This window comes from Geospiza fortis, unplaced genomic scaffold, assembly GCF_000277835.1.
Source record: "Geospiza fortis unplaced genomic scaffold, GeoFor_1.0 scaffold7, whole genome shotgun sequence".
NCBI lineage: Eukaryota > Metazoa > Chordata > Aves > Passeriformes > Thraupidae > Geospiza > Geospiza fortis.
Window position 1 is genome coordinate 2,313,400 of NW_005054344.1, and position 20,179 is coordinate 2,333,578.

General features: G+C 35.6%; 1 protein-coding gene across 1 annotated transcript in view; it reads right to left on the minus strand.

Moving 5' to 3' along the window:
- Positions 1–20,179, minus strand: part of MMP16 (matrix metallopeptidase 16) — a 167,173-nt gene that overhangs the window by 78,124 nt on the left and 68,870 nt on the right. The window contains exon 2 of the mRNA XM_005422879.3: positions 5,522–5,670. Within this exon, the coding sequence (XP_005422936.1) occupies positions 5,522–5,670 (149 nt within the window). The remainder of the gene's footprint in view (positions 1–5,521; positions 5,671–20,179) is intronic.

Genomic DNA, 20,179 nt, shown 5'->3' on the forward strand with positions numbered 1-20,179 from the left:
CCTATTTTAATAACAGGGTTTGCTCACTAGCAAGCTAGGGGCAGATAAGACTAAATATTCTACGTTCTGAATTTAAAAATTCATCTTCAAAGCCATGGAAATAATTTTTAAGCCAAAAGATTCAATAATCTTACAGAAAATCTTGTTAATGTAAAATTTTTTCACACTTTACAATTAATAGTAAAAGTCAAGAACAGTAAGTAATGTGGATTCAAAAGTCACCATCGTATTATCTTACTGGAACTACTGACAATCTTTTTTTAACAAAACAAAACATGGCCCAAAATAACATGTTATGAAATTCAAGCAGTCACAATTTGTTCCTGCATTAATTTTGAAGTAGTATGTACCTATCAAGGACATCATGTTTGTACCCTTATTGGCTTGGACAGAGAGGGGATGCTCCAAGTTGTCGTGCTGTCTGGACCACTAATGTTCTTACTATTGTTACATGAGGTCTGGGACTGTAGTTCACGCAACATAAATCCAAATATAAATCAAATGGAAGTCATTGCAGGTGTGGTTCAGTAGCTTTTGGGAAATTATCTTCATGTAAAATTTAAGGAAAGATGCAATTTGCAGCTGAAGATTTGGAACATCACCAAATCTATCACCTAGATCTTAGCTGAGCTAAGTTTAGATGTCGAATTTTAAACAAACCAGTGCATGACTAGTATGGGAGCTCAGTATTTTCCAGCACAGAAATGAGGCAAAATGTTAACAACTTCAGACACATAAATTTTCCTTAGATTTCTATAAAATTTTAATTTATTTTTCAACAGTAATTGTTCTGACACACACTGGGAGGAAGACTTCTCTTAGTAATTATCATTAATGCTCATGACATTCCAGATACTTAGCACATAATATGGTCTTCCCTTGGGGGAATTGACAAATAAAACATAGATTTCTATGTTCTTCCAAATATAGATTCTTCTAATGTGATATGATCAAGGTCTTCCATGTTCATGATTGTTTGTTGGAGTTTAATTTTTTGACATGTTTTTGAAAGGTTTTGAAATATGCTTCATTTTTAAAAGGTGCATACAAGTAATGATTTTGCCTCTCTTTCATCACTTTGTTTTTGAACTTTGAGAAATCTTTTCTGCAGCAGCCCTTCAAAATTAATATTTTATAAGTACTCAATAAAGAGGCTTAATTGTGACTAATGTTCTCTATCTGTACACCGTGTCACATCACATTTCTCTAACTCCATTAGTTTGAATCTTAAGGAACTATATATGTCAAGAAAATTTAAATATTTTAGACTCACAGCAAATCTAGAAAGATTAAAAGAAAAATATGCAGCAAAACTGTGATGCTCTTCCAGTAGAGATGAAACTGAACTTCTGTTTCAAGCCAGTTGCCTAACCATATTTTGTTTTTGTTTTCTAGGAGGATAAATCTCTTTCTGTCTCTTATTTTTCTTAAGCCTTCAAGAAAAAAATTTGCCCTCACAGAATCAGAACATTAAAAATTATAAATTTGGTTGAAGGCCCAAACTGCTTTATCCCTTATCAAAATTGCTACTAAGGTTGCACAATTGTTCTGTTGTTGTTGTTGGGCTTTGGGGGTTATTTGGGACAGAGTTATAGCAAAAAAGGAAACTAAAAGAGAAGGTTCAGCTTGAGTTACTGCAACTCAACTTAGTGGTTGGACGAATTATAGATGTCTATTTAAGAAAACTACTGAATTATACCCTTAAACTTCTAGTGAGGATAAGACATCCCTATGAATGTCTTTCAAAGCATCTTTGCTTATGTAGCCTGCTATTACAGGACTTTATTGACACTCAGTAAGTAATAAGACAGTCAAAGAGTGATGTAAGATATTGTATTTCAGCCCTGATGATTCCTTTTTAAGACTTCTCGTTGGATATTTGCTGGGGGTACAGACCTTATGTATACTTTTGTACAAAATATTTACTAATTTACTAAGAAAATAAACCACTGGATCAATTCCAACAGCTCAGAATTTATTTTGTGACTGATAGTTAATATATAAACAGCAGAGGGCATGGTTAGAAGTTCATCTAAGCATTGGAATAAGCATATTTGCCATTTATTTCTAAAGGACAACATTAGAATAAAATGAAAGCTTCGTTATTATTGCACAGATTTAGTCAGCATCCTATACATGACCATTCCACCTGTATATCAGGAAGTTTGCAGTCTACTCTTCAAAAGTGCAAAACAAGTCTTGGGAATATGTATAGCAGTTTTAAGAGAAGACAGCAACTAGGCTTTTTCTACAATGTTTCTTTTAGGGATGCAGAAGACCAGGAACGCCAACAGTGGGTCCAGTTTTAGAAACGTCTGTTTTTCATGAAACATTGACTGTGTTTGGTAATATATATGTGACATACAGAAAATACTGTGGCACTCCATGCAAACATTAGACAGTATTTTCATTGGGTTAGCCATTCTCATGGTACTTGTATTCAGAACCTCCCCCACATTTCTACACCATTATAAGGATATCTTTTCCTAGCACTCACTCTTCCCTGGAAGAGTGAGTATCATTGGAAAGTATGTATCATTCTTTCCAAGACACTTGAGAAAAAAAAAATAGCAAAACCAAGTGAATGCTGAGTAGTAGGGAGAGGATGAACACTGTTCATATTTATGCATACCAAAATACTCATTGAGGGATTATCTTTTTTCAGAGCAGCAAAATCCCCCCAAGAGACATTTGATGGTGCTGCTGCCGTAGGACATTGCTTCTTTGTTAATTCCACCAAAGTTAGTTCCTATGAAGTTGTTACTATAACTTTTTAAATTGTTTGTCCTTCTGAAGACAAAGAGGCACGTCATAATCTCTTCTCAAGATGTGTCAAAGAAGCAGGTAAATCCTCTAGCATAAGATGAGAACATATTTTTAATGAGGTTCCTGCTTTATTTATTATTTGGAACACCAGCACTGTTAATTATTACAGCATATTAATCCCAGAGAAACAAATTACAAACTGTCACATATTTCTGACCTAAAGAGTATATATACTTTCTGTGTAAATGAAAGGGAAGAAAAATTCAAAAATTTACAAAATAATGCCACAAATGAACAACTGAAAAACAATCTACCCTTTATTATGCAGTCATATCTCCATGAATATTCAGTGATGTGAACTGATGGTACCTTGAGGCCAGAATTTAGTTAAAAATCAGGTTTTTATTGCTTTGCTTTTTCAACACCAACATAAGAGTGACAAGCCTTCAAGAGTCAGTTCTGCTCCTAATTAGACTCAAGTTAGTGTGACTCCAAATATCTAAGTAAATGAAGCATTTATCCAGAATGGGTTACATGTATCTAAGAATTGCAATATATTAATGTATCTTTCTGTGTAGAAGAAAATCATGCATCAAAAGATCTCAATATTCACCACTTTACAAGACTCAATATTCACCACTTTACAAGATTAATATTTTGGATTGCTGCACAGATGGATTTCTTCATCTCTTAAATTGCAGAAGTGTAGAAAACTTTGCTGGACAAAATGCCAAATTAGCAACATTAACCATCTCCATTTGAGTTTAGAATTTTGGGTTGGTTTGTTGTTTTTTTTTTTAATTCTCCAGCTCATACTATAAATTGAGATGGCCTCTGCTTTTCCTCAGGTTACCCCTTTCTGTCTCTTTTGTGCTGCTGTGAACAGACTATTTTAGTGGAATATATTGTCTCTGACAAAGCTGCTACTAACATGTCTTGAAAAGGGTCCTGGTTACTGGCAGCACTCTCTCCTCAAAGATCAGTCACTGAAGCTCTATGAAGAGCACAGACTGCTCACCCTGCAGAGGACCATAAACATGCTTTGAGCATGTCTCTCTCACAAGGCATTTACTGCTATTGCACTGCATGGTCTGTGGTCCTTTAAATTCCTAAACTGAGGGATGTGTGATCAACTCACCTCCCCTGAGGCCAGCCACAAAATCTGCTTTGTTTTATTGCTTTTCAATGCAATAGAGTACGTGTCAGTGGAATAAAATGATTTTTCCAATCCTGCCAGCATTTTGTGTAGTCTCTTCCCTAAACTCTAAACGATAGAAAAATCATTAATGTCATCTACTTTACCATAAAAGAATAACAAAAGATGACACATCAGGTTGGGGGTCGTAAATGGGAAATGAAGGACAATTCCTCCCCTCTCCCCCATTAAGGATGTTAGAGTAGTAGAAGCATATTTCACTGAAGCAAATGTTGGATATGCAGTGACAGCACTATTGAATTATTGCTTGCTTTTCAAGCAAAGTAACTTTTTCTGAAATCACAAGATAATCTTTATCACAATTTAACTGAAATGAGTCCAACAAGCACTTCAAATCAGAGGATAGTTTAAATTTGAAAAGACCTCTACCATCATTGATTCCAATCATTATCATGGCACTGCCAAATCCACCATCAAACCATGACCCTAAGTGCCACATCTACACTTTCCTGGGCAGCCTGTTCCAATGCTTGACAACCCTGTAGGTGAAGAACTGTTTCCTAATATCCATCTAAGCCTCCCCTGGTGCATCTTGAGCCTCGTCAGGTCACTTATTACCTGGGAGAAGGGGCTGACCCCTGCCTGGCTACAACCTCCTCTCAGGTAGCTATAGAGTGTGATAACAAATCCCTGAGCCTCCTTTTTTTAGGTTTAACAGCCACAATTCCCACAGCTGCTCCTCACAGGACTCATGCTCCAGACCCTTCCCCAGCCATGTTACCCTCCTCTGGACATGCTCCAGCACCTCAATGTCCTTCTTGCAGTGAAGGGCCCAAAACAGAATGGGGGATTCAAGGATAGGCCCCACCAATGTGAAGTACAGGGGCATGATCACTGCCCTGGTCCTGCTGTCTTAATCCCAGATATGTTCTCTTTATTGTGTATTAATAGTCCCTGGTTTTTTGTTTTGTTTTGTTTTGTTTTGTTTTTTTGGCATGTTTTTAAAATTTGGCATAGTACAGAGTTGTTTGAAAGTGTCCTGTAATAGCTGTTTTACAGAGTTTCTCTGTGTTCATTCTGTCACCAAAATCAGACACAGAGCCTGAAACAACTTCAGAATCGCAAAGGGAATGCAAAACTAATTCACTTTTACTGCATGTTAAAATCACCACACTTTTTTTTTGTTACTAGCAACCACTAAACAAATGGGCCAGTGGAGTCTGCCAAATTCAATAAATAAGAATAAAGAAATTTACACTAAAGATTTTCCAGTAAAATAAGACTCCTTCAATTGTGATATATTTTGTGGATTCTTGCCGGTTTTCTCCCTTCCACAATGATAACCTTTTGGCGCTTACTCTAGGTAACCCTGTGAAATGTTGTTTACAATCACTTGCCCAAAGGCAGACATCAGTTAGGCAGGTACCACGAAATAAAAAAGCTGAAGAAAATGAAAAGGCAAGGAAGAGAGAAATGATTTACCTCCCCATCTGAAGCTGCAACACTATTTGGATACTCCAGTTACACTGCTGCTTCCCAGTTCTATTTTACCCTGCTTGAAACAGAAAAGTCAAGAGCATTTCAGTACTGGTTACTTACTCAATTGTGTTCCTGTCCACTTTTCCTGTCATATTAATGCCATAGAACTGCTGCATGGCAGCTATAGCTGATTGCATGGTTTCTGCAGAGCGCAACACCGACATTCGGGGGTCACTTGGTGGAAGGTAGCCATACTTTTGTAACCATACCTGCAATGACAAGCGCAGTGGCTATTAAATAGAAATTAGAGATAAAGAAAATGCTCCCTAGTAATTAGTTGTATACCATACATAAAGAAGATTCTAATTCACCAAGTATATGTCCTGCTAGTTTGGGTGCTTGGGGTTTTTTTTATTTTATCTGCAGATAAGAAATTCTTTGGGGATTTTATTTCACTTTCTTTATTAAAGATTTTGTTGCTGTAAGACTTACAGAGATTTCTACCCAGAAGTCATCTCTCTTTATTATCTGAAACTGCCTGCTTCAATTATTTATTTAATGTATTTATTTATTTATTTGAAGCTACAATTTAAGCAGCTAACCCTGTCTCTAGGCATTTCACATAGTGTTTTAAGCAGACAAGATATAAATCTGCAATATATGCCACATACAATTGACTGCCCACAGGGCACATAATAATATTCACCATCTACAATAATAAATCCACAATAGCTCACTCATTTACACTAAATTGTTATTGTCTCTCAAAGAACATGAAAGAGAGGGTAGGGAAACATTCAGCTTTCTAAGAATAATATCAAAATCACATACTTATAGGCAAAGCAGGTTTCCAGGAGATAGAAAAGTAGCAGAGTCTGCCTTCACTTAGAGAAAACTCTCTGATAAGAGGAATTGCCTTTTAAAATCAAGATGGACTTAATGCCAAATGCTTATGCTCTTAATTGTGTAGAAGTGTGATGTTCAAATTACTGAAAGCTTTATGGATTAAAGACACTATCTTAAGAACCCTTGGACAAGCCCTCTGAAACCTGCTGTCCTCTTGAGGCAACATTTCATTAAAAAGTAGCTGCAGTTATCATGTTTCTATGTATTCTCAAAATCAAGACTATACAGAAAACAGTGAAAGACTTTTGAGGAAGTGAGGACACTGATATAGCTTTAAAAATGTCTTTTCCTTTGAGGGCTGGAAGTGCTCACTAGAATGAAAGGTACATATTTTGCCAATCTAAAAGACTCAGTTAAAATGTATTGTTGCAGTTTCACTCCCCCCAGTAACAAAATATTTGCAACCACATAAATCTGATCTTCTGTTCTTTAACAAAAAAAAAAAAAAAATTGATTCAGCCACCTCTTTCAAACATATCACATCACAATTCACAGATTCTGAATCATTACATTAATGAACAGCATCCACTCACCACATCCTATAGTGTTTGTGGGCTCTCTCTGCCTCATACAACACTTCTGGGTTTTTACCTGTTTGTATGTACACTGTTTATATGCAGCCTAACACCAACCTATGTATCTATTTTCAGTTTTAAATTTATCTTGCTGACTCCACCAATTTAATTTTGCAGCAGGTTAACCACTGTTGTGGTGCACTCCCCTTTTATGAACACAGTGAAGATGATCACCTTGAATTAACTTATTATTATGGTTCACTTTGCTAACACTGAATGTGCTTTATAGGTGAACATTGGCTCAGTGTAAGTAAAAGATCAAACTGGAATTCAAGATTGTGGAAATCTTCAGGTTATGAGGTCAGATATTTCTAATTTAAACATGTTTACCTTAAACACACATTTACCTGTGCAGTTCACACACAAATTCAACAACCACAGAATCACAAAATCACTGAATACTCTGAGTTGGAAGAGACCCACAGGGAGCATCACATCCAGCCCTTAAGTGAATGGCTTGCAGGGATCACACCCACAATCTGTTTGTGAGCTCCACAAAACAGGGAAATACAACAGGACAGGGAGGTCTGGACAGGATTAAGACCCAGGCTAAAGTCCTTCATCTTCACACTATCTCTGTATACAGGAACCATTCAGAATAAGGAAATTTTGTTTAATAGATGGGAAAATGCTCTTATTTACAATATAAATGAATTGCTACCATCAGTACCTACATACAATGTTACATATTCATACCCTCTTACACTTTGCAGTTTTAAGGAAGAGCTTGTGTACCTTAAGCATGTGCAAGATTTGGGTAAGTACAGAAATAACTTTGTTTATGTGCCACTTTGCAGATGAAGCCTGTTCTTCCTCACATTATTGGAAGATAGCTCTGACAGGCCAGACAGAGCCTGAATGTTGGCAAGAGCAATGTACTAGGCAGAAACAAGATCATGGAATTAAGAAATAAATGTCTGACACAGAGTGGATTGATTCCAGCATAGTATGTACAATCTCTTTGCATTAATATTTACAATGCGTACATTTAATAATGGGGTTATTTTTATAGTCATGTTCTCGAGGCAACAATATCAAAACAAATAGTAAGGGAAGAAAAATAGTTCTGAGTAGCATGTCACAGTTATGTAAAATGGTGCCACCTTCTTGCCACCTTCTCAGCAAGAACTTGGTATGCAGAAACAGATCAGGGCTTTTTATGAAGCTCTCAGGTGCTAAGGGCAGACAAAATTGCTTGATAAGCTTGGGAGGTCACCTATCACCACACAAAACCATTCTCACTGCAGCAAAACTGAAGTCATAAGTATGGGGTTGCAAGTAAGAAGACTTGCCAGAAGTTAAACTTCCAGATATCTCAATTAGGAAAGATATTAATAGAGACAGAAAAAATATCTTGGGGACTACTGCTCATGGGAGAAGTGGGGCAGGGAGAACAAACAGGAATCTAGCGAGTGCCACTGCAGACACACTTGGCAGAAAAGGAAAAGAGAATTGGCTCAGAAACAGCAGGAAAGGACAGTATAGCCTTTATGTAAAAAGTCTTACATGCAAGGTAAGTACAGGATGCCTGAAAGCCACTCCCAATCACTGAATAAAGGAAGTAGACCACCTAGGTTTTCTCTCAGACTTCAAAATAGCATAGAAGACACAGCCAACATACTGGAAAGTCAGATGACACTCTAAAAGTTTCTTTTTGAAAATTCAGACAAATTGACCTTAGGCTGGTGAATGTTTGAGAGCTAGTAGCATTTAGTGCTACAAAATTCTTTACTCTGTCCTTATGAGTAAGGACAATGAAACAAGAAAAAAAGACAGAAAATCTGGTTCTGCAGTTTTCTGCAAGAAGAATAAAAACTTTTGAAGGACCTTGGCTAGGACTACCAGATATCTGAAATATGCACCTCAGATTTTATTTGTCATAGGCCAAGTGCAGTGAACTACAGAGGAGAAACTTAACTTGAAGCCCAGACTATATAGGTGGGCAAAACAGCAAACAGGAAAAGAAACAGTATGAGAAGGAGAATGAAAAAAAAAAAAAAAAATCTTGGTCTTGTACTTTTGAGGAAAGCTATAAAATAAATTATACACAGAAGAATTTTCCCCTCCTCTCTAGTGAAATTAGACTTAGTCTGCCTTTAAGGTACTTCAGCAATGACAGTCTTGGCAAGCCTCATCCTGAGGAAATCTTTGGTCTTGGAACAAAAAATAGTGAAGTAGATCCCTCTAACATGCAACATCTTGGATGCCAATGGAATCCTTTGCACAGACTCCAAATAAGTGATATGTTTCATTCCTTTCTACAATTTAAGAAGATAAAATACTGCTACTTCAAGACAAGTTTTTGGGCAGGACTTTCTTGTCCGGCTGCAAAATGAGATCCATGGTATCTCTCAGGTAACCGCAGAAAAACACAGCTGGAATGCAATAGGTTCCACCATTTCCCTCTCTAGTACAGTGCTTTAGTATTCTACCACTGTGAAGCTTCCTTTAAAGTTGAATCCTTCTTACTATGACTTAATACTAATTTAAGCCTGTAACTTTTTATTTTACCTGCTATAGGTAAAGGGAACCAATTATGTCCCTTTGGAAGCAGCCTTTTATGTATTTGAACTTTCTGATGTCACTCTTTGTAATATTTTAAAAATGAACTAAAGAAACCTCTTTTGCTTAATCATATTTCATTATCTGCATTAACCTCCAGAGAACCTGAAGCTAAAATCTATCTTTACTAAGCATCTGTTTGCACTAGATTTCTATGTTAGTTCCGACTATTGGGCTATTAACAAACACTGGAGTTCAGCTGCAGTGTTAAGAGTAATTCAGAAGAATATGGACCAAATATTTCATTTTGGAGGAAAAACAAAAAATACCAGAAAAAACACAAATAAAATTACCCTAAAAATATTTGTATTCAATCACAGAACTTCAAGGCTTATGTCCTATTTGTTTATACATTTTAAAATTTTAAACCCACATTTTACACATTTCTTCCCACCAGAAAAGCTTTTTCAGTCTAATTCCACCTTCTGTTCTCATAATTGTAAAGAAAACGAGAAACAGAATCCACTGGTGATGAAATCTGTAGACATGACAGGAGTTTGCTGAGGACCTGACAGTTCTGCAGGCATCCATGGAACCTGTAAGTACTCAGCACATGAGCTCTATCACCTTCCAGATTTTGGATGTCATTGACTAGATACCTAGAGTTTGGGGTTTTTTAATGACATTATGAAAAAATCTTTTCATTTTAGTTTGTATCTGCTACTTATGCTGTGCTGTGTGGATCATCCGGCTATGGAACAGATAGAACTTTCTCACATGGCTGTATTTTTTTCTCCTCTAAAGAATAAAGAGTAGGCTAACTTAAAGTGTATTAAACACACCAAGGGATCTTAATCATTCAGATCTTTGCTAGTTTAGGAAGAAAGACTGATCTGAAAAACAGTATGTCGACACCAAACTCTTATTAAGAAAAAAGAAAACTGATGTATTATCATTAAAGATTAAACAAGAATATTATTAAAATAATCAGAGTTTCAGAGAGATTACTTATTTCTAAGAGAGAAGAAAGCTTAGCAACAAATTATTAACATTCCTGGATGACAGTACATAGTATAAGCTACAATACAATTATGTTCTATGAACCTGAAGGTTTAGTAAATCAGTCTAGTAAAGCATAAATAAAAGCAGTTTCATAAATATCTTCAGTAGTGCAGCTGCATATAATTATTATTCATGTATTCCTATTCCTGTTTTAGATTTTATCTGCAAACAGAATTCCTATCTTTACTGAGTAAAACTGTGATATTTCATAATTTCAAAATATTTTGACTTCTGTTTTTTAATATATTTCCACCAAAGGCACTATAAGTGAAATTATTATAAGTGTCTGAGTAATTCAGATTTGTATTTTCAAAAAGCATACATTTATAATTCTAACTTACACAGATCACCCCAGGATTTAGTAGTTCAAGTGCTGATGTAATTTTGAACGGGATTGAAGGCTTTAACTATAGTAAGGATAAATAAGCTAGCTCTAGAATTAGTATCCATATGACCAAATTACTTCTTCACTTAGGTCAAATAATTGTGGCTAATGGTGTGGTTTAATTACAGATCCACCTATTGCAGCTAATACTGACTTTTCAGTGACATCTTGATAGACAGATAATCAGAAATAAACCAAAGTGTTTACACAGAGCATTATAGGAAATCTTCTGATGTCTTTCCTTCCTCTTGCCTCCAGTGCCACCAGTTCCTCATCAGTGGTGTTTTTTCTTCTTAACCGAATACACTGATGTGAATGGGTGTATGGTGCATGGCATACAGCTAGTAAGGAAAATACTTCCAAGAAAAAGCACACACAGTCCAGGAGAGTCTACCTAGTCTATCAGTAATGTCTACAGAATGAAAATAAGAATTATGATAGATAAAACAGGAGTTTAATGGTCACGATTAGTTTAGTACCCATGGCTTTGAGATAATTAATCCTTAACAATTAAAAAATCAGCTTGCATGTTCAGAGTACACTGAAGCTCACAAACAAATCAATTTCTTGTAAATTGTATAGTAGTTTGGAAAAGATCTTAAAATGAAGGAAGCATCTTCAGACCAAGAAGTGATCTTTTTTATTGCTTTGAACATGCCAGAAAGAAAAGGTCAAAACATCAACTTGCAAAATTTCGTTCTACATTGTCCTAAACTAGAAACCTATTTTTTTTGTGAAATGTTGTGACAACCCCCCAAGAAACAAGTTACATGTGACACTGGAACATTCTTAGACACATTAATGATAGTAATCTTTACTGGGGATTTCAAAAATTGTAGCAGGGACATCATAATTCAGGCAAGTCTGTGGGATGTCTAGGTTGCAGCCTGCACTACAGTAAATACTTAGATACAGTTGACCTCAAAGTGGGTCACAGAAGAGAATAAATTTGGCTTCACTGGGTTCAGTGTTGCTGCAGCTAGTCAGTTCAAAATTAATTGAGGCACCTCCACTGTTCTATTATGTATCTGCCTATTGATTTTTCTGCATTCTAACTACAAAATAGATGTGAAACTGAACAATCTTACTATATTAGTCTCCAACAGTAGAAAACTAGATTTACTAACACATGATACTGCATGTCAGCAGAGAGGTGAAAATCTGGAATTTCCCCACTCACATGTATGGTGACAGAGATAATTTTAAAAGGGTACTCCTCTTCTCAGTGAGAGGCAGCTCAAGAATGAAGGCTCCAGCCCAAACCCAAAAGCTCTGCATTGTAAGTGACTTTGATTCAAACTCAGAGTCCAAGGAGTAACAAAAGTAAAAAGGCAAAATGTATTCAAACCTGTGTGCTTAGTTCCTCCTATTTGTAATTCAAGTTTAGTTTAAATATTCTAAATAATTTCCTTTACTGCCACATTAACACATGGGAAAATCAATGTAGCTCGAGAGCAGCAGAAGTGGGAGGTGTAAAAGAGCTGTCGGGAGCACCAGGCCAGAGCCATTTACAGATCCCAGGCAGATGGGAATCCACCAGTAAGCAGCAGATGTGGGGTCTGCATATAGCACTGTCCTTCAGCAACTGAAATATGCCTGGAACAGAGATTAGACACTACCCAGCTCCAATAGCAGAAGCTACATTGTTTATTCACTACTTCTACAGTCTGTGTGGAGAGTGAGTTAGTGGTATAACAACTCTGACACAAATCCCTGGCCTGGAAAGAAACCCTTGATCATTTCCTCCAACACATTTATAACTGACTTCAGAATGTGGACCTTGTTCATTAGTTGCTCAGGGAAATTTTGTTCAGTCACTAATAGAAATCTTTGGTAAAGTCTGGCAGAGACCCAGACCAGTGGAAATACTTCTGTAAATAATACTTCTAGTAGATGTAAATACTCAATCATACAGCTCATGTTAAAGGACTCTGTCTCTGCATCTTACTAGAATTTCTACAGCTTCTAGAAAAGTATTAAGTGCTCTGCAGGGATAAGAATGCTGTATTGAATATTCTGGCTGAATTTGTCCTAACTGGTCCCAAAAAGCTAAAAAAAATAAAAGAAACTTCTAAGGTCATGGGGATGAATAAGGCACTAGAGCATCACTCCTATGAAGAAAGACTGAGAGAGCTGTGACTTTTCAGCTTAGAGAAGAAAAGGCTCCAGGGGTATCTTATCTATGTACACAAATATCTGAAAGGAGGGAGCAGAGAAGATGGAGTCAGGCCCTTTTCCACAGTGCCCAGTAACATGGCCAGAGGTTATGGGTACAAACTGAAACACGTGAAATTCCAGTCTAAGGAAACACTTTTTTACTGTGTACTGGCAACAGGTTGCCCACAGATGTAATGGTGCCTCCGTTCTTGGAGATACTCAAAAGCCATCTGGATATGGTCCTGGAAGAGGGTTGGACAGGGCTCTCTTTCTACAGTATCTGTTCAATAACACCTTTGGTTTATGAATTTCAAACTAACAAAGAACATAGGTGCAACATTGCAACTTTCTGCCTGATAGCTAAGCAATTGTATACATTTAGAAAGAATTGTTGTCTATTTTTTTGATAACCATAATATTGTGGGGAATGGAGATTACCCACAAGATTCCATAACCTCCAGTTCCTTTAAGACTCAAACCTTTTACTTTTTTTGCCCCTTTCTGTCACTCTTTGTGTATCTTCTGAGAAGTTATTAATGCATTCCTACTTGGAACATTCTTGATCTTTTCCGGGTTCAGATTTTTCTTTTTCTTTTATGGTTCCCTGCAACTCATTATATGTAGCCATGGAGTTCATTCAGATGCCTGGATCCCAGAAAACCACTGACTAGATCACGGTGATAGGCATATAACAAAAACTATGATGAGCCTGGAGTCAGGGCAATTCTGGTTGAACCAAAGGCCTATGAGGTGTTCCTTGGGAAATCATCACTCACTTCTCATTAGTAAAGATTAGTGATGCCTCCCAACATTCCTCTTCAAAACATTGCAAGTATTTACACAAGGCTTTGAACCTATTAATTAATATATAAATGCAACTGTTGTTTGGTGATATATCAAAAAAGGCAAGAGTTCCCCGTGAGCCTTTCATCACATTCCAGAAGATCACCCCATCTTGCCATTGCCTTGGTATTAATCTTTGACCCCTAGAGCTTTGCAATACCTCACTTGCACACTGATTATTTTCATTGAATCCAAATATATATTGATGTCATAACTTTGACTATGCTTAGCATCACAATATTTTAGGGCACAGTTTTTTATTCTTATAAAAAAGGCAAGTAGGGAACTGAAAAACTACTAGGGAAATAGAATTTCCTGCTTAGATCCTACAGCTTAGTATTGCTTGAACTTTTGTTTCTTTTGGTTTAGATTTCTCAAGAGAAAGCCTATCTCTCCTCGGACACATATTCTAAACAATCAAAGCAATGCATTTCCTCATGAATCCATGAGGACTGCCTCACTGCTTCAATCTCCATCCTACAAGCAGGAAAGTCTCCATGTGGCTGGCACTAGCTGGAAATGACCACATTTTTTAGGCTCTGAGAATATCATTGCAGGCAACTGTGTACTTCAAAAGGGAGGTGTGCATGTCACTAAAACTTAAAAAAAAAATATGTTTTTTCCTCATAGGCTATAAAATCATTAGCAGCAGCAGCAACACCAGAAACAGAAACTTTATACTACTGTAAGAGTGAAGAAGTCTTGGTTGTTTGGTATGCCTGTCTTATATGGCGCTAATGTAAATTACATGCCGTGATGTAAACCAAAACAAAAACAAAACCAGCAGTGTATTGACCAAAAGTAATGATCACTTTCCTTTTTATATATCCCAATAGACTGTTTCAAATAATTTTACTAAAATACCAAAACTTTGTTCTAAAACATTTATGTAGGAAACCAACAGATGGTAGTGTGTTACCTTAAAAAGGCTTGTGGGAAGGTAGACCATTGTAAAGAAAAGAAAAGGTAAATCTACAAAATTCTTTTGGGGAAATGATTAGTCAAACCATATTTGGCTCTTGGTATTTGAATCCATTAGATAAAATAACTTTACTATTATAATTTATGCAGCTTTAATTTACAACACTGAACTAGATGAAATGCAATGTAAACATCTAAAGGAAATGTGACTTGAGCAAACTTTTTTAATCCATCTTGCCTTTATTTAATATTCTTCATTATAAAAGGTTTTTCTCATTTTATAAACATAAGAAACATATTCTGAACCACTGAAACATCCACTAAATATCTACATAAATGTTTACTGAATAGATATCAATAATATGAATAGTCTTATATTATGGGTTAAACTAAAATTGCATTAAAGCAAAAGAACAGAAATGCAACAGCACAATGAATGTTTTTGTTGATTTATACTTCATAGGTTTTTTACTACACCTTTATAAATAAGATTGCATGTAATTTCGTACTTTACCACACATAAGCAGTGTTTAAAAGTTTGTCTGTAGAAAACCCACTGGCTATGCCAAAGTCAAGAATAAAGCTGCCTTCAGTGGTAACAGGAGGTATTTAACTGAATCAATTAGTTCCTGTACTTGGATGAATATCACTTTTATTTCCTTCTATGTATTTTTAAGCAATTAATGATGTTATGACTGTTAGCAACATAAACTTTAGCACAGTATGTTTGTTTACCACAGTGAAAAGATATTTTAAATGTAAATATATAAATATATGCTATATCCACTTGTAACTTGAACATATTATTTTTTTTTCTTCTGCTTTTCAAAGTCAGATATGTAAGATGCAAAATTTCAGATCCTGCACTTCCTTGCTGGACACCATTGCATATTTTAGAAATACTTCCTTTTTCAACTGGTCTAAGATTTATGACATTTACAGTACTGTTATAGCTTTTTGAAAAATCTGATTTATATTTTCCTGCAGAAATCTGTAGACAGAAGATGAACGTGGATTTTGTAAATACATAAAATTGATGTATGATAGCAGTTTGTCATTTCCCAGGGAGAGATGACAAGACAATGTAATGAACAAAAATGGTAATTCTGTCTTTCCCAAATTACTTTATTTGGTCCACAGGGCGGAATGAAAACAAAACAGAAGTAAATACTACAACAGAACATTTAAAATAAAAACCTCATCTGCAAGGAGGCCAGGGAGCCAATAAAAAAGGAAGTAAATTTCCTGAATTGTATGATTTCTTCATGAGGAAGATGGACAACATTCCAGTTCAGCCACTTTTTTGCAAGGAACACAGCCAGTTCAGCTACATCATGAGTGTATCTGTTCAGAGGCCTCAATGCTGAAAAGGCAGTACAGAAAATAGCTTGTCTTCTATCCCATACTATTTTGGTTTCTGACTGATACCCCAGTTTTGAAAATGCTGGCCCTGTAGAAGTTTCCATGGGATATTGATCTATTATTAATGTTTCCCACTTTCATTTCCAACACTTCTTCAGAAAATGTCTGTGGGAGATGCCTCTGCCACAGGGAGGGCAGGGATCAATCAGAACCTAGTGCTGCCCTTTATATATGCTTGCTTCTAATGATTCTCTGTGATAGTTTATGCAAATTACACCTGTCTATGTTTTCCTCTGGTACGTGTGGTTCAAATAGAGCCACATAGTGTCCTATAGCTAAAAAGGTAACAAAAATACTGGGTAAACATTTTTACCGTTTTTTACTCATCTTCAGCAATGATCACATATCTTTCATTGATCCTGTTCTAGCATGGATCAAAATAGATGAATACAGTTGATTTTCTGTACAGAGTTAAAATCTTATGCAGCAAGAAAAGGTGAATTCAGTACTGGAATTTTTTAGCTTTTGACTACTGCCAATGATATTAAGGTGAAGGAAAAAAACCAGAAAGTATAGAGAAAACTATCTCACTTGCTATAATAAAGACATAAATTCCAAGGTAAAATATTTATTTTCCTTGAAACAATGTCTGTGTAAATTAGTGTCAGAATATGACCAACTCAGGCTTGCTGTATTAGCCTCCTATTTTCATAAAGACAAAAAGATCCTTATACATCATTTGATGTCTATTTTGCTTGCAATACACTAACTCACCAGCTGTTTGTAAGCCTCCAGCAAGTAGCAGAAAAACTGAATATATTTCAGTACATCTGCAACTCTCCTTTTTATGTCATCTTCTAAATTCTATTTTTGTTAAAGGGCAGAATTACAAAAATAGAAGGGGGGAAGGGGAAGTGGTAGATTGATTCATGTGAGGGATGTGACAAGGTGATTCCTGCAGGCAGAAAGGGACGTAGAGTAATTGCTTCAAAGCAAGCCACAGGATTATCTTTTATTAGCTCCCCTATGGGCTGTGGTCATGTGTTTTGCAATTTTAAAATGTAGTAGAACAATTTCAGCTTTGCTTAATTAGGACCTGATGCTGTGAATCCCTGAGTGCTCTCAGTAGCCATAGGTTCAGATGGATGCTTACAGCACTCAGCACTCAGCTCAACTCAATCAAGTATCACTACCAACCAACAACAAGATTAGGATTTATCCATACTTTTAGATAGATAGATATATATATATATATATATATATATATTATTATTAAAAAGAAAAAAACTTGCTTAAAGAAAATAATTTACTTACATTCATCACTGGTAATATTTGCAAAGTTCACATATTTTAGAAGTTGGGGGTTTTTTTATAAATATACTGGTTTTCTAGCTCAAACATGCAAATAGAATCACAATTGCAGAAAAGGCCAGGAAAAATTATATGGTATGTTTTTCTGTTTTCTCCTTCCAAAAGATGTGGTCTTCCATGAAATTAAGTAACCTAGTAAATTTTGAAAATTACATTTGCAATTAATAATTATCACAGGTCCTGTGTTCTCATAGCAATGCCATTAGTATCTTAATCCTGTGAATACAATATTAAGCATCCCTAGCAGCAGTTTATTTGATATCAATTTGTTTTTAGTTCAATCTATGTTTTTTAGACTTGGTCTACCATAAACTAGAGGCAAAATTAGACCTTGTTTTACTCCTTCAGCAATTAAATCCAAATTCCCAAAAGTGTGCATACATTTTTTAAGAGGTTCAAAGTGCAAGTGAGAACAGATTTTAAGTATTATAGACAAGGGTGTTTACAACAGTTTATCACTGTATGCATATCTACGTTTCAGAGAAAAATTAAACTTTTTATTTTTCAGTTTTGGTCTTAGACACAAGAAAAAATATTTCAATATAGTAATTGAGTAAACAATTGCTAATCAACAATCTGAATATTGTATTTCTCAGCTTCTAATGGAAGGGAAAAACCTTAGGAAAAAGGAGCAGTGTAAGTTTTTCTGTACTGAAAAAAACCAAACAAAAACAAAACCAAAACAAAACAAAACAAACAAACAAACAAACAAACAAACAAACAAACAAACAAAAAAATCCCCCAGACAAAATATAAACCCAAAAAACCACCAAAAATTCACCTAAAAGCCAACACCAAAAATAAGGAAAAACAAAGTTTAAAAGAGAGAAAACAGAGTCAGGAACCAAATGAATCTTGAATTTTGCAAATATCAAGCTCTTCTATAGATTAGGGTACCTCAGAAGTGCAATTAAGGAACCCACAAAACCTGCAGCCTGTGACCCATATACAGTGACCAAAAACTTTCAGATATTCAGATTCTGATCGATGTGACATCAACTGTTTAGGATTCAATGTTCTAGTCCATTCTATCCCAAATCAGAACAGATTCACATGATATTTCCAACTGAGATCTTCCAGTAAGTAGTGGATATCATGGAAGAAGTATTTTCATGTTGTTGTGCTGTTTTTCTGTATGACAGCTAAAGTAGAACTAAGTTTAGAAACTTGGCTATGCTTTTTAAATTTCTACAGATAAGAGATAACAGTATGTTTTCACACTGTTTAAAAGCGATGATTGCATGATAAACATCTGCAGTATAAATCCTATTTTTATCAAGAGCTACTTCCCTACTCACCTTAAAATTCTGCAATTAACCATCATCATACCTACTCTCAGGTTAATTTTTTTAATATATATTTGCTTTCTTCCAATCTAAGGAATATTCAGTTTGAGAAAATTCACATTTATTCAATCAGTTAAATGTTGATTTTTAAAAAGCAATTTTCACATCTAAGTTTATTGTCTGCTTCAACTGATCCACATTACTTATTGAAAATATAAATTGAATTCAGTTTAGTTTTTCTTATTCTTAAGGCTGATCCTATTCTTGAATGCAACAATATTAATACAGAACCTTACAAAATTACATTCCCATACTCAAATTTCTTTTCACCCTTTTCTATAATTCTGTCTTTTCTTGATGAATCACATTCTGAAAATGAGTTCTCAGAACCTTACAAAGCATATGCAAGAATACAGTAACAGAATATCTTAATGGTATCAAAATATTCAGGATTTTAGAATTGTTTTTAAATGGCCTAGCATTTTTCTTTTGTAGCACACTGAATGGCTGTTTTTGCTGAGCTGTCTAAAACATTGCCCAACTCACTTCTCTCAGTGTCTACAATTAATTTAGAAATCTGCAATGTGTGTGAAGAGTTCAAATGATCCTCTCTAGCAGGCATTACCCCATCAGCACTGAATTTCACCCGTCACCCTCAATAAATTGACAGCCATTCACTCCAACCCACACATGCTGAGAACTCAACTACAGGACTCAGCAAATAACTTCTCCCTGTCTCTTTCTCTCTCTATATCCCTCTCTCTCTCCATTCAAAATCTCACCATAAGCTTCTCAACAAAGTCTTGAAAGGTTAAGTGGCTAATTGAATAAGTTTCAAAGTTTTAAGAAATTTTCTTTTCACTAGGAAGATGAAAATCGGGATGGAGTGTATTTTCCCTAAATGGCGTGTATTATTGCAAAGTATAATTAGTTCAGGGAAGCCTTATAACCTTTACTATGGAAGCAGGATGATCAACAGTCATCTGTGAGAAAAAGGTTTCACATAATTTTCCTCCTAGAATTAACGATCTCCTCAGAGATAATATTTTTTCATGAAGAGGAGGATCTGACAGGGCACTGGTACAATCACCACGGCAGTAGCTATTAGATTTTAATTTTTAGATATCATGATCTAGAAATCACCAGTTTGTCTTCTGTGCCTGTTCACTTTATCTCATTCCAACAAAACACATGAGGCTGTGACAGCAAAGAAGTAAAGGTTTCCATAAGAAAAAGCTGTGTTTATTTAAAAGCAATATCATCACAAGATTTTGGGAGGTCTGGCATTTGAAACCTCCAGGGGACAGTGGAGAAGCCTTCGTGAAAAAAACCAGGACATAAGTCTGCAGAGGGACGAGTATAGACCAGTCTGGGGCTGGAAGGATCTGCAAAAGATTCATTTTGTTTT